General features: G+C 40.6%; 2 protein-coding genes across 3 annotated transcripts in view; both read right to left on the bottom strand.

The window, feature by feature from the left end:
* Positions 1–15,328, bottom strand: part of LOC129923703 (uncharacterized) — a 121,123-nt gene that overhangs the window by 67,800 nt on the left and 37,995 nt on the right. The gene's annotated exons all lie outside the window — the stretch shown is intronic.
* Positions 7,671–12,918, bottom strand: LOC129923704 (uncharacterized). 2 transcript variants are annotated; one of them, XM_056016111.1, is made up of 3 exons: positions 12,306–12,918; positions 10,249–10,596; positions 7,671–9,172 (listed from the first exon to the last, which is right to left on the bottom strand). In XM_056016111.1, exons 2-3 carry the CDS (start codon positions 10,534–10,536, stop codon positions 8,714–8,716), a joined length of 747 nt encoding a protein of 248 aa, XP_055872086.1. In that variant the 5' UTR covers positions 10,537–10,596; positions 12,306–12,918; the 3' UTR covers positions 7,671–8,713. The 2 variants fall into 2 exon arrangements, with proteins under 2 accessions (XP_055872086.1, XP_055872087.1); XM_056016112.1 differs by having other exon boundaries at positions 10,249–10,551.

Raw genomic sequence — 15,328 nt, 5'->3', positions numbered from 1 at the left:
GGAAATCCTATGCCGAACTGGGAGTCGACCCTTTAGTAAGATTGTGAGAGAGCGACGCATGAGGTTTGCGGGACAAGTTCTCCGACAAAATGAATTACGCATAAGAAGAGTTGCAATGATATCCTAGTACAACTTGACGCCACTTATTCATTGAGGTCCTCATGGCAGGTGGGAAGAGGCTTCAGACGTTACCAGTGACAGATTTTTATGGAAACAGCTTGACGTGTAATGCTCCGAACGGCGCGGTAGGGTCTAAGTCAGTAAGAATAACACATTAGGTTTTTGAAAAAAAACTTTTTAATAGCAGGAAAATGCACTGTAGATACCTCAGAACATGCATTTTGTTGGCTTTGTTGACTTTTTAATAGCAGGAAAATGCACTGTAGATACCTCAGAACATGCATTTTGTTGGCTTTCAAGACCAGAAATAGTGCTTGGCGGCGGGGCTTCGCCCCGCGCTAAGGGAGCTCCTAGTGCTCCCTCAGACCCCATTGCTAGTAATGGCTCGGAATCTACAATTTTATGGAAACAGCTTGACGGCAAATGCGCCAAACGTCGCGGGAGGGTCTAAGTCAGTAAGAATAGCACATTAGGTATTTGAAATAAAACCTTTTAATAGCAGGAAAATGCACTGTAGATACCTCAGAATATGCATTTTGTTGGCTTTCAATATCAGAAATAGTGCTTGGCGGCGGGGCTTCGCCCCGCGCTAAGGGAGCTCCTAGTGCTCCCTCAGACCCCCTTGCTAGTATTGGCGGGGAATCTACAATTTTTCCACTAATGGGAGAACCTATTCTAGGGCACAATTAACGTCATTCCGAAGGAATGAAGGGTCAGAATACAATAAAGATTATGTACACACACACACACATAAATACATATTAAAAAAAAAATCGCGGGGGGGGGGGGGGTAAAAAAAATACACCCCCCAAACCCCCTTCCCCGAAATAAAATCCTGGCTACGCCCATGAGTCGATATATATATATATATATATATATATATATATATATATATAAATAGCCTATTTAAATAAACTTGCATTTCGTAAAAAAAAGTTATCTTACTTAATCTCTACTATGACGTAAATGAAGATTGATAATCATTGCGAAGGTTTGTTTGAAATGACAGTAAACAATTGACAATTAACGGCTGATGAAAAAAATACAATTATTTATATATAGGTGTATTGTGTTCTGTCCAGACTTTGCTATCTATGGGGTCATCTAATTCTTTGGCCAACTCTCTGATAGAGTTGAGAAATGGCTTGCATGACTGGAAATGGCTTTGTAAAATAGCATATTTAGCAGAAATAGTCTATGCTTTAAATTGTCTTATCTTATCGTTTCAAAGCCAAGAAATTTCTTTGTTTCCAGGTCAAGATATAGGGAACGCTGCCATCGCAAAACTAAACCAAAAGAGAGTTTGTAATGGAGAAAAAGACGCCATGAGTTTATAATTAGTTAGCAACTAAAATCAATACTGATACTCTGATATATATAACACAGCATTTGTACAATTCGCGAATGGTGTGGAAGAAACGATCTCCCTGATTTAAACAGATCATATTGAATGGATTACATTTAAAATGAACGCAACATTCATGCCAGAAAATTTGTCACATGCTGAAGAAAAGCACTAGTTGGAATGGCCTCCAGACGGAGTCTTACAAAAAATTAACATAAGAAGTGTACTTTTACATCATGCTCGCTAGAAATACAACACGCATATCTGGTTTTAACCGAAAAGTTCTGAAATACATCTTGCCTTTTCCAACACCTCAAGTGTATCTGGTTTTTATTAGAAAGCTTGTTTCAACTCTGTCTGTCTGTCTGGTAAAATGTTTGATCAGGTTAATAAAATAATTGGGCGAAGTTTCAGATTGATCCGAGATTGGGTGTGAAGAAATAACGTGTACAAGCTTTTTACCAGACAGACAGACTGACAGACAGGGTTGATATAAGATTTTTATAAGAACAATTCAAGGTAATTCTAAAACTAAATTTCGGCTCTTCTTTAAGCACACAAATTATATTGTTTGAGAAGATGCAAAAAGCGAAATTCTCACTTAAAGTGAAAGGATCTTGAATGAGAATGTTTTTATCTATGGCGTGTTACCGAGAGCAGTAGAGGGGGCGGGGGGTCTTTTACATTGTAAAATCTCCTCCCCTTTTGTCCCCCCCCCTTCTCCAACACACGTAAATCAATGAACAACAATCAACTAACAAGACATACCATTGTCATTAAATCAGGGGGAATTAATTGCAGAAAGCTGTACATGAATGGTTCAAAAGTTAAGTCCCTTTTATGCCGATAACAGTGAGTCATGAAAAAAACGGAGCAACAATGTGTTTCTTGTGTCCAGTCGCTAACTCCCCTTCCCACTTCTGACTAACCCAGCGGTTCTCAACCTTTTATGCTCGGCGACCCCTTTTATTTACAACTCCCCACTCTGCCGCGACCCCCCTCCCACACACACACACACATACAGCAATAGAAGAATAGACAAAAACAATCCATAGTTTCGATGGTCTTAGGCGACCCCTGGCAAATCGTCAATCGACCCCTAAAGGGGTCGCGACCCACAGGCTGAGAACCCCTGCACTAGCTGCAATCTAAATGCTCTAATAGCCAGATCTGGGCCGCGACGTGGTCTCATCAGGCCCACCGAAACGTCGCCACAAAGTGTAGAAAATTGTAGAAAGATGTATTTTATTTTTACCTAAGTTTGGGCTCATACTTTTTCTCTGATGGATTGGTACCGTCACCTTTATCATATGTGCGTTTATGAAATGAGATTCTGAATGTCGACAATTCCAGGAAAAGTGAACGGATCTTTACTTTTCTGTGGGACATGATAATAAGCCTACATATCTGATTTAAAAAAAGTTCGTGGTTTCACTGATACCATTGTAGGCCAAACTATGAGAAACCCGCACCGGAGTTCGTCGTTTCACTGATACCATTGTAGGCCAAACTATGAGAAACCCGCACCGGAGTTCGTGGTTTCACTGATACCATTGTAGGCCAAGCTATGAGAAACCCGCACCGGAGTTCGTGGTTTCACTGATACCATTGTAGGCCAAACTATGAGAAACCCGCACCGGAGTTCGTCGTTTCACTGATACCATTGTAGGCCAAACTATGAGAAACTTGCACCGGAGTTCGTGGTTTCACTGATACCATTGTAGGCCAAACTATGAGAAACCCGCACCGGAGTTCGTGGTTTCACTGATACCATTGTAGGCCAAGCTATGAGAAACCCGCACCGGAGTTCGTGGTTTCACTGATACCATTGTAGGCCAAGCTATGAGAAACCCGCACCGGAGTTCGTGGTTTCACTGATACCATTGTAGGCCAAACTATGAGAAACCCGCACCGGAGTTCGTGGTTTCACTGATACCATTGTAGGCCAAACTATGAGAAACCCGCACCGGAGTTCGTCGTTTCACTGATACCATTGTAGGCCAAACTATGAGAAACCCGCACCGGAGTTCGTGGTTTCACTGATACCATTGTAGGCCAAACTATGAGAAACCCGCACCGGAGTTCGTGGTTTCACTGATACCATTGTAGGCCAAACTATGAGAAACCCGCACCGGAGTTCGTCGTTTCACTGATACCATTGTAGGCCAAACTATGAGAAACCCGCACCGGAGTTCGTCGTTTCACTGATACCATTGTAGGCCAAACTATGAGAAACCCGCACCGGAGTTCGTGGTTTCACTGATACCATTGTAGGCCAAACTATGAGAAACCCGCACCGGAGTTCGTGGTTTCACTGATACCATTGTAGGCCAAACTATGAGAAACCCGCACCGGAGTTCGTGGTTTCACTGATACCATTGTAGGCCAAACTATGAGAAACCCGCACCGGAGTTCGTCGTTTCACTGATACCATTGTAGGCCAAACTATGAGAAACTTGCACCGGAGTTCGTGGTTTCACTGATACCATTGTAGGCCAAACTATGAGAAACCCGCACCGGAGTTCGTGGTTTCACTGATACCATTGTAGGCCAAGCTATGAGAAACCCGCACCGGAGTTCGTGGTTTCACTGATACCATTGTAGGCCAAGCTATGAGAAACCCGCACCGGAGTTCGTGGTTTCACTGATACCATTGTAGGCCAAACTATGAGAAACCCGCACCGGAGTTCGTGGTTTCACTGATACCATTGTAGGCCAAACTATGAGAAACCCGCACCGGAGTTCGTGGTTTCACTGATACCATTGTAGGCCAAACTATGAGAAACCCGCACCGGAGTTCGTCGTTTCACTGATACCATTGTAGGCCAAACTATGAGAAACCCGCACCGGAGTTCGTGGTTTCACTGATACCATTGTAGGCCAAACTATGAGAAACCCGCACCGGAGTTCGTGGTTTCACTGATACCATTGTAGGCCAAGCTATGAGAAACCCGCACCGGAGTTCGTGGTTTCACTGATACCATTGTAGGCCAAACTATGAGAAACCCGCACCGGAGTTCGTGGTTTCACTGATACCATTGTAGGCCAAACTATGTGAAACCCGCACCGGAGTTCGTGGTTTCACTGATACCATTGTAGGCCAAACTATGAGAAACCCGCACCGGAGTTCGTGGTTTCACTGATACCATTGTAGGCCAAACTATGTGAAACCCGCACCGGAGTTCGTGGTTTCACTGATACCATTGTAGGCCAAACTATGAGAAACGTGAAATGTCTACCTTTAACCTAAGGGCGGATCCAAAACGTTTAAACGGAGAGATGTATATTTTTTTTTCTAAGAAAATTCAAAAGCAACCTTATCTTAATGCTAATGCTATTCATATTAATTAGATATTTATCCTATACTAAGTCCCATTGTCTTTTTGGATGGTATATATATATATATTATACTGTCCAGTAAAAAAGAATATTCACAAGAAAATACTGCAATAACTAAAAAGAGGCGACTCAACGAGACATATGTGATTATTTGCAAGAGGACATGACAAACACAAAGGACATCTGCCTTGAGCACAGCATCTTCATCTCGGCTCTAGACTTGGGCGGAAATCGTTCTTCTTTCTTCCCTAATGTCAACATCCTTCCTAGTCTATTCACTAATAGTGCGCACTTTCTGCACTATTTTGGACGGTGGTGTGCATGACAAGGTTATAACAATACATTGAGTGTAAGCTAAACGTTTGAATGTAGAAACGTATGAACGTACTGATACCCTAACCAAATGCTGAGGATACGGTTGGAGCCGTGTTTCTCTAGTCCAAGACGAACTAGATTGACCACAGGACACAACAGCGATGTAAACAGAAAATGAGGTATGCAGAAGAAAAGGCAGGAGTGCCCTAAAGACGTAGACAGCTGAACTTACACAAAAACGAGAAATGTAGACATGTATAAAATAATGTAAGCGACAGCTTCGTTCTCCATCTCGACAGATAAGCCAAGCACACTAGACGCTTTCTCCACACAGACAGAAGCAACTGACAATGCTGAAGATACAGTTGGCTCTGGCCTGAATTGAACAGCAAGAAAAAACCCCCATTGGCGTACTGACGGTGCCAGGCGCACGGGGCAGCCACGCCAGTTGGTGCCCCATTTCTTTCTCCTCCAAGTGTGTACGCCATCCGTATTTGTAATAGCGTACAGAATGTACCTATAATAGCTTCAACGAAATCAAAACAACGATCAATCTGAAGTGACAGAAAAATATGATATTTTATTAAGTTTTTCGATAACATTTTGGCTTTACTACGCTCCGGGGCGCGGTGGTTGAGTGGTTAAGCAGTTGGCTTCCAAACCTGGATTCCTGGGTTCGAATCTCGCTGAAGACTTGGATTCTGAATTTCTGGATTTCTAGTGCGCCGCTCAGTTCTTTAGTCGGGGACAGTAAAGGTGGTTGGTCGTTGTGCTGGCCACACCCTCCCCGTTAACCGTTGGCCAAAGAAAGACCTTAACATCGTCTGCCTTATAGATCATGAGGTCTTTAAGGGGAGCTTCACTTTAGTACTGTTACACTCTTGTTTTGCCTTCCTACTGTCTCATATTAGATTTAGTCTAGGTTTAGGTTTAGGCATAAAATAGAAAAATTAATTATGTTTGTATGAAAATGATCATACATTTATTTATACTGTTACGATTCTCTCTCCTAATCAGGCCTTCTGTAAACACTGCTAAACACAACACAACACATCAACACATCAAGAACTTGACAACAAGGCTCCAAATAATCTGGTACTTTAATAATGGTCAAGTAGATAACAGCCAATACTAGACAATTGGCAACAAACACATCAACAACTAAAATGTTACATTGTACCTTTTACCTTTATCTATCCCTTAGTCTGTTGGACCGTTGGGGCACCAGGCAAGATTTGTCGACCGTCTTTCTCCATTCCTCCCTTTTTTTTGCCTTGTTTAGAACCTCTCTTAATGGCAGGCCTGTCCATTCTTTAATGTTGTCCTCCCATCACTTTTTCTGTCTGCCTCTTCTTCTTTTTCCCTGGCACTGTTCCCTGAAGGAAGGTCTTTGCGAGCCCCGTAGATCTTGTAATGTGGCCAAAGGTTTTAAGCTTTCGTCTTTTCACAATAGCTAGCAGGTCGTCATGGGCTCCGTACAAAACTCTACTGTCTCTATCTCTTCCTGGACTCATACGTTTCACTGGAGGACTGCACCAGGACCTTATGGCTGACTAACAGTCCCGGTGTCAACGCTCTCCGGTCTTGAACTGCCGCTTTCTAACACACTGCGTCTCTGGTCTGAACAGGCCTATGATCAGATGACCATAACACGGGCGCTATTCACGTGCAAAGTTCATTTCAGTAATGTCCCTTGCCTTTCAATATAGCAAGCTAAACTGTATTACTGGCCTGTGTCACCTATGTCAGCTGATCACACACAGTTAACTCTTTTGCATCGCGAATAGGGTTATAACAATACTTAAAAATCTGACTATTAGATAAATCTCTTACAAGAGTAAAAAAAAAATGCATAGTATGACACAAAATAATGCCACAACACTTTCGATATTACAACACTACTTTCGGTACTTGTATATGAATATGTCTCCAACCACTGCATTCCTACCTCCTATTGTGCCTCCTCTCATCTCTTCCATTACCACCATTCATAACTTGACAGCACTATTCAAACCACGTGACTCCAGCACCTAATATGGCTGACTATATTGTTGGTCAAATGTAAAGTCGCAAGACATAGACAATAATGTTTCTTCTATATACTGTTACATGCAACCAAAACACTCAGCTCTCTCCATTAACAGCTCTTGTATTGTGTTCAGCTTTGTGATTTGTTGTTATTCAAAGAGCTAAACAAAGCGAACCAATTAGCCTTTCAAACCTTTTCAATACAGACACATTAGCACTTACAGCCCATTTCCAAGCTTATCTGTATAGACGAATATATCACACTGTTTCTCTATCCTTAACAAAAATGACATATAAAATAACTTATAAGATATCACAACCGCATAATGACTTAGTAAATGCAAAAAAAAAAATAATTAAAAATCTTAATACAGGATGGAAAAAAATGTTCCTTAGTACATTGCATAAGTACTTTCAATAAAATAACTTCCTATAATTACATAGTGTAAAATTATAGTGCCAATAACAGTAGTTTAATATTTAAAAAAAAATGCTTATAAAAGGTTTAACCAAAAAAAAACACAAAAAAAAAAACAAGGCTACAAAGACAGTTAGTGTGGAAACACAAGCACAAAATCAGCCCCGCAGTGATCCACGCAGGCAGGTAAAAAGGCAGATTTCAATATTTTCAGAAAGAATATCAGAATAAAATTCTAACAAAAGTAAATGACAGAGAGAATTTGACAATGAAAATTGACAGATCTTGTGTGGTAATAAAAAAAATATTTAAGAACCTTAGTTAAGTGTTTTGTACTTCTAGAACAAACATTTACATTTTTATGATTAAGACCAGAAAATCATCGCTACACATCCTCACTTACACAGTTCAACACAACGTCAGCGCTACACATCTTCGCTACACATCCTCACTTACACAGTTCAACACAACGTCAGCGCTACACATCTTCGCTACACATCCTCACTTACACAGTACTACACAACGTCAGCGCTACACATCATCACTTACAGAGTTCAACACAACGTCAGCGCTACACATCTTCGCTACACATCATCACTTACAGAGTTCAACACAACGTCAGCGCTACACATCATAGCTACACATCATCACTTACACAGTACTACACAACGTCAGCGCTACACATCTTCGCTACACATCCTCACTTACACAGTACTACACAACGTCAGCGCTACACATCTTCGCTACACATCCTCACTTACACAGTACTACACAACGTCAGCGCTACACATCATCACTTACAGAGTTCAACACAACGTCAGCGCTACACATCTTCGCTACACATCCTCACTTACACAGTTCAACACAACGTCAGCGCTACACATCATAGCTACACATCATCACTTACACAGTTCAACACAACGTCAGCGCTACACATCTTCGCTACACATCATCACTTACACAGTTCAACACAACGTCAGCGCTACACATCTTCGCTACACATCATCACTTACACAGTTCAACACAACGTCAGCGCTACACATCATAGCTACACATCATCACTTACATAGTACTACACAACGTCAGCTGCCCAAAGAAAATGTGAAATATCAAAGGTTGTGAAGAATGAGGGCTCGTGTAGTTGAAACTCAATGGGCTATAGATATCTGAAGATACCACCGTTGATAAGCGTTAAAAACAACAGAGCAAAGGAGAGAATAGAGATCTGGGCGCTTCGCAGTGCCGCTGCTCCCTACGTGCTGCCGTTGAACAGATTCACCACGTTTGGGCGCTGTAGTGTCCGTAGACGTGGCGCTGCTAAGAGATGAAGCCGTTGGCTGTGTCCTTGGGGAGGTTGTAGTGGTCATTTCAACACACTGTCCGTTCACCACCGTGGTGTTATTTTCCTTACAGCAAATTACGTCCTCGAAGTCGTTGCAATCCCGGGCTACAAAATTGTCAAACATGTATTCACCTAGGCCACATGTCTTGCACAATTTACATTCCCAGTCACAAGGGTTTCCTTCAGTTGGATGACGATAGTAGCCTTGAACACACATGACCAGAGTATCTTTTGTTCTTGAGCACGCTTCTTTTTCATATTCATGCTGAAAGAACAAAGAATGTAATGAACATACACAGTGACTAATATAGAACATACAATTAAAACAAGCTAAACACAAAAATATACTTTTTTAATAAAACGAAGCTTATCTTAATGTGTATTGATTAGTTTGGATCAGTCATGTAATTAAATTTGTAATAGATCTAGACTAACAATACTAAATCTCTGTGACAAGAAATATTTTTTTTTTACCATTTGTTTTGAATTAACGCTATTTAATGCTTTTACCTTTCTCAATACGCTATGATAATATCACTTGTATGGACCAGTTGAAAAGGGGGAGAAAGAATGGGGTATCTGGGTGGTCGCTTTTTAAAATGTATTTTTAAACGAAATTGGAACGACCTGAATTCGAACTTGTGGGCTAAAGCCTTCTCAGGCTTCTCAAGCCAACGCGGTAACCACTCTGCTAGCAAAGAGTCTCTGAACAGGGAAGATTGTGTCCTTGGAGAGATTGTTGTGGTCATTTCAACACATCGTCCGTTCACCACCGAGGTGTTATTTTCCTTAAAGCAAATTACGTCCTCAAAGTCGTCGCAATCCCGGGCTTTAAAATTTTTTGTTTCTATTTCATGTTTGTGTTCACTAAGCCTTAGACGGGAGCCTAATATAAAGGGGACTAATTCAGCGTATACCACTTCAGTCAAGTACTATTTCTTTCCTTTTGTTTTAGATACCAAACAAAGTAATTTTTTTTACCAATAGTTAATTAACTAATTGGTTATGTTTTTTTTTTTCTATTTTGTTGTCAGGTAAAGGAAATAATTGTGCAAAATTTCAGCTTGGTCCGAGGTTGGAGAAATAACGTGTATCAACCCTTGGACAGACAGACAGACAGACAGAGTGAGTTGATATAAGCTTTATTAAAATGAAGTCTTATTGAGCTCAGATTTAATTCACTCATGACAGTATGAATAATGAAATGTAACATGTAAATGTACTCTATAAATGTAATATAATATGTAATAGTCTATGTATTGGTAATATGTCCCAATGATATGCAAATTTAAAAGCAATATGTAAATATAGTATATTTTCCATAAACATAATTTTACATACCATGCCTGGCTTCTGGCAAATCTGACATCTAGAAAACTTATCAAGTGCAGCCATCTGTTTTGTTCTGAATGTTCCTTCTTTACAAGGTAAGCACTTGTAAAATTCAAGGTATTCACCCTCAGGGCAGTTAAGTTCCCGAACGTCGCTCTGGGGTAAGGCCATGACCTGATCATTTAATTTAGGCGGAGCTCTGGAAGGTACATCTGGATCACATGTCTGGTCAGCCATGATAGAGTTAGCTCCGTGAATGAATATTATACAAACCAGTGCCTCTGATAGTGCGTCCATGTTTTAGAACTGTACCTAGTTAGACAGGTTACAAAAATGTTTCAATTCGGGGAACAATATCTGGAAAAGAAAGGACATACAGATTAAAGCGATGGGAAAACAACACGATAGAATGGACGGGCCTGTCATTGAAATTCTAGTCAAGGCAAAATGACAGGAATGGAGAAAGACAGTCATATGTGGGTGCCCCAACGGTCTAGCAGACTAAAGGAAAAGTGAAGAGAAATATTTACATCAAAATCCAGTTAATCGTATAAGATAAAATAAGATAAGATAGTTTTATTGATCCAAACAAAGGGAAACTCAGTTTGACTACCACTTTCCACTTCAGCTTAACTAATAGAGAAAGAAGTTTTAATTGGAATCAGGTTACAACACTGTGTTGGCCTGAAACTTAAAGACTTTTTTCTTTGTCTTCATAAGTCAACATAAATACAGTAGAGATACAGTAGAAAGTCGATTATCCGGGACGTCAAATATCCGGACTACCTTTTTAGTTTTTACAAAGCTTATATCAACTCACCTATCTGCCTGTCTGTCTTTCTGCCTGTCTGTCTTTCTGTTTGTCTGTCTGGTACAAAGTGTGCACACGTTATTTCTCCCACACCCATTCTCTGATCAAGTTGAAACTTCGCACAATTATTCAATGGCATGGACAAAACATGAATCAATTGAAAAACAAAACCCTAATTAGTCAATTAATTATTGGTAATTAAATATGTTCATTTGATATCGAATAAGGGAAATAACTTGTACATTATTAATAGTTTTAATTCTTCCTCTTTAAGCTTTGTTTTTTAAAAGGTTTTTAAAAATATTTTGCTTGTGTAGCGAAAGGTCAGCGATCATATATTTCTCTCAATAATGGTAGGCTACTACGCATAACACGTACAGAGCTATATCCCCCGAATGAATTTTCTTTAAATTGTTATTGAAATGGACCGTTTATTCTATTCACCATTCCAGATTAACAGGATAATTGACCCTCTACGAGGTACATCAGCTGCGCAGAGAGGGGAAACTGATGTGCGGGCGGCATCGTTCCGACCACTGCTAATGCCCAGGTATTCATCTCATTATGCGTGAGATGATCCATAGTCGCTTCATGATCGCTTTCTCACAAAGATAAAGGCACATTCCTTGTCCCATATGCTAGGACAAATTTGTACAAATGCTACTTCTTCCCTAGTGCTATTAGAGCATGAAATGGGTTGCCTGAGCTAGCCAGGAAAACCAGTGACTTGGCAGAATTTAAGTCAATGGTTAACATGCATCACTGAATGCATGACGCGTAGGAGGTAATCATCTTCTTTTTTGAAGTAACATCTGTATTATATAAAATAAGATAAGATAATCTATATGTGGGAGTGACCAACTTACAAAACTTATCATAAGAATAACGTAAAAGACTATCCTTATCATAATAGCTAATGCTACACCTGATTCTTTAAAAATTAATCTACGACTGATGGAAATAGTTTACAAAACAGGTCTAAAGATATTGACACACTATTCAATTTTCCTTCTTTGCGCAATGCCTTTGTCTATAGTTGACAGGACATTTTGTTATCATTTGTTATTGCCAGGTTGGATTACCCTGGATGTTGACGGTAACATATAGGCCTACATTTTTTGTCTACATTTTTGGTCTACATTTTTAGTCACAAAAAATTGATAATTAGTCGATAATTTTTAAAAGCTGACGAGTTATAAGTTAAATTAAAAAAAAAAGAATTTAATGAAATATAATTTACATTATTAATAATTACCTTAAATGAAATATCCAAGTAAAGAAATGTGTGACATCATAATAGGCTATGTTTCATATCCTTCTTCTAAATAAAAATGACCTGAATATTTGTACAGGTAAACTTGATTCCCGAATCCCTTCTAAAATTAGAAACACGTATATCTCTATTATTGCCGATAACTTGACATGCTTATCGTCACATCACATGACTAGTAAAGCGGACAAACTATCCGACTTAATTTTTTATTGTTGAATAAACCTAGTTAGGGCCGGACTTGGATAAATGGAGACCCTAGGCGGCTACCTAGCGCATACCTAAGGCCGGCCCTGACCTAGATCTCGATTATGTAGTATGAGCAGCGGCGTAGACCATGGCGTGAATCGGTACATTGCGCCCAAGGGCCGATGACTAATAGGAATCCAGAGGGGTCATTGGAATATAATCGTATATTGCTTTCATGAATGTTTACAATTGTCCACACTCTCGCGACCGTTTACACCCTGGAGCCATGATGTAGCTAGCGTAGTTAGTAGCCAGGAATAGGATTCGCTCTCAAGCATATTGAGCAGGGGAATTGAGAAGGGAAGAAGCGACGGAATTGAGAAGGGAAGAAGCGACGGAACTGAGAAGGGAAGAAGAGACGGAACTGAGAAGGGAAGAAGAGACGGAATTGAGAAGGGAAGAAGAGACGGAACTGAGAAGGGAAGAAGAGACGGAATTGAGAAGGGAAGAAGAGACGGAACTGAGAAGGGAAGAAGAGACGGAATTGAGAAGGGAAGAAGCGACGGAATTGAGAAGGGAAGAAGCGACGGAATTGAGAAGGGAAGAAGAGACGGAATTGAGAAGGGAAGAAGCGACGGAATTGAGAAGGGAAGAAGAGACGGAATTGAGAAGGAAAGAAGCGACGGAATTGAGAAGGAAAGAAGCGACGGAATTGAGAAGGGAAGAAGCGACGGAATTGAGATGCTACAGAAGGATCCTAGGTTTCACCTTTAAAGACCGCATCACAAACCAAGAGATTAGAGACAGGATTACTCCAGCGAATGGAACCCACGATGACTTGCTAACTATTGTAAAAAAGCGCAAACTAAAATTCTAAGGCCACATTACAAGGTCTTCAGGGCTCGCAAAGACCTTCCTTCAGGGTACAGTACCAGGAAAAAGAAGAAGAGGCAGTATCTAATGCAAAAGACAGAGAGGAATGGAGAAAGACAGTGGACAAATCTTGCGTGGTGCCCCAAAGTTCCAACAGACTAAGGGAACATTAAAGGTAAAAAAAATAATTGAGGAACGAACTGCGGCACCGGCAAATATGATCCTCTATACAGACTTACTCTCCTGCCTGCAATCTCTCAAGAGCTTATATACGTGGCCTTCACAATGGCGTGTGTGGGGAGCCTAGAAAGAAAACATAAGGTATGCATGGTAATGGAATGGATTCCCTCACAAAGGAAACGAGAAGGCAGACAGTTTGGCGAAGCTAGGAACGCTTTTAGGCCCACCAGAGGAGCCGCAAACACACGAGAGTCAGAATTTGTCAATGGATCCAGTCAAAGTGGTACGATAGCTGGGACCATTGTAGCCACGGGACGGGAAGTCTGGAAGGTTCTCAAACGCCCAAACTGTAAGCCGGAAATTATCAGGCGAAATTCCGGCACGGTTTGGCACGGGACACTGTCCGATAGGAGCCTACTTCACTAGGATCCAAGAGAAGCTTGATTCCAGATGTCGACACTGCCACACAGAAGATGAGACAGTAGAAGACATCCTCTACCATTGCAAGGTGCTCAGAAAAACTTCCACAGATAGGACTAGTCTTGAAACAGATAGGACTAGTCTTGAAACAGATAGGACTAGTCTTGAAACAGATAGGACTAGTCTTGAAACAGATACGACTAGTCTTGAAACAGATACGACTAGTCTTGAAACAGATAGGACTAGTCTTGAAACAGATACGACTAGTCTTGAAACAGATACGACTAGTCTTGAAACACATTAAACTGGTGCACGCGGGGCTCTCGCTTTGTACGGAGACAGACAGACCCTACAGAACACTGCCATATACCTGGACCGTGCTGTAAGGGATTAATCCCAGTACGGAGCCTTAGGGCACAAACTTTGGCATGACGGCTCACAAATCGTAGCGTAGCCCAAGATTAGGGTTAAAAGACATAAATACAAAATGCTATAAATAGAATAACAATCGATAATAATAGACATTCACTGCTTAATACCTAAAGTGGCGGAAAATCCGATTTTTTTAAGATAAAAATAAAAAGGGGGGAGGGGAAATTTCAACTCAGAATGGTTTGTGCAATAGGCTGAGTCACTAAGCGCCTTATCACCTTGAGATAAGTGACGCTCTTGCTTTAGGTCCTCATCAGTTAAATCTACATCTATTAGGATGGGTGGTGGCTGAGTGTTAGAGCTTGGCTTTCAAACCGAGGGGTCTCGAATTCGATTTTTTTTTTTTAAAGTTAAGAATGTGTAAGTCACTTAAATCTAATTCTACCGGACATTAAATAGGGAAAGTAAAGGCGGTACTTTGCTGGGCTAGTCACATGACAACGTCGGCCTTAGAAACAAAATAAGATTGTAACATCGTCAGAAAGATCCCGATGCTTTAAAGGAAACATACTCCTGCTACGGTATAATAGAACTGGCCTGATATGTTCCCTTCACATTAAAAAAATTTTTGACACGAACATAGTAGTCGAGTGTAAACATCGGTTTACCCATTCAGCTGTTATATATATTTATTCATATCAAATATAAAGTAGTCCGAAAACGGGCAAACCCGTGTAGTTATATTATACATTCTCTACCACTATTTTTTATCTTCTTTTATACATGTCATGTTTTTTTTTTTTTTGTTGGTTCTTGTCTTTTTGAATAATTATGTTAGAAACGAAATTGCCCGTTGTTTGTTATAAACTACCAGCCAAGTAAATCTATATAAAACTCGTTGTGTATACAGTGGGCCTGGTATGGTTTGCACTCCTGACACGATGATCCGCAGTTCGAACCCCACCCTACTGCAG

This window comes from Biomphalaria glabrata, chromosome 17 (assembly GCF_947242115.1).
Source record: "Biomphalaria glabrata chromosome 17, xgBioGlab47.1, whole genome shotgun sequence".
In the NCBI taxonomy this organism is placed as follows: Eukaryota; Metazoa; Mollusca; class Gastropoda; family Planorbidae; genus Biomphalaria; species Biomphalaria glabrata.
Note: the sequence above shows the minus strand (reverse complement) of the source record. Positions and strands in the feature narration are given on the sequence as shown.

Coding starts and splice junctions, on each gene's coding strand:
- LOC129923704 (XM_056016111.1), bottom strand. CDS start 10,536: ATGGACGCACTATCAGAGGCACTGGTTTGTATAATATTCATTCACGGA. Junction 9,173..10,248: donor TTTGCCAGAAGCCAGGCATG/GTATGTAAAATT, acceptor TTGTTCTTTCAG/CATGAATATGAAAAAGAAGC.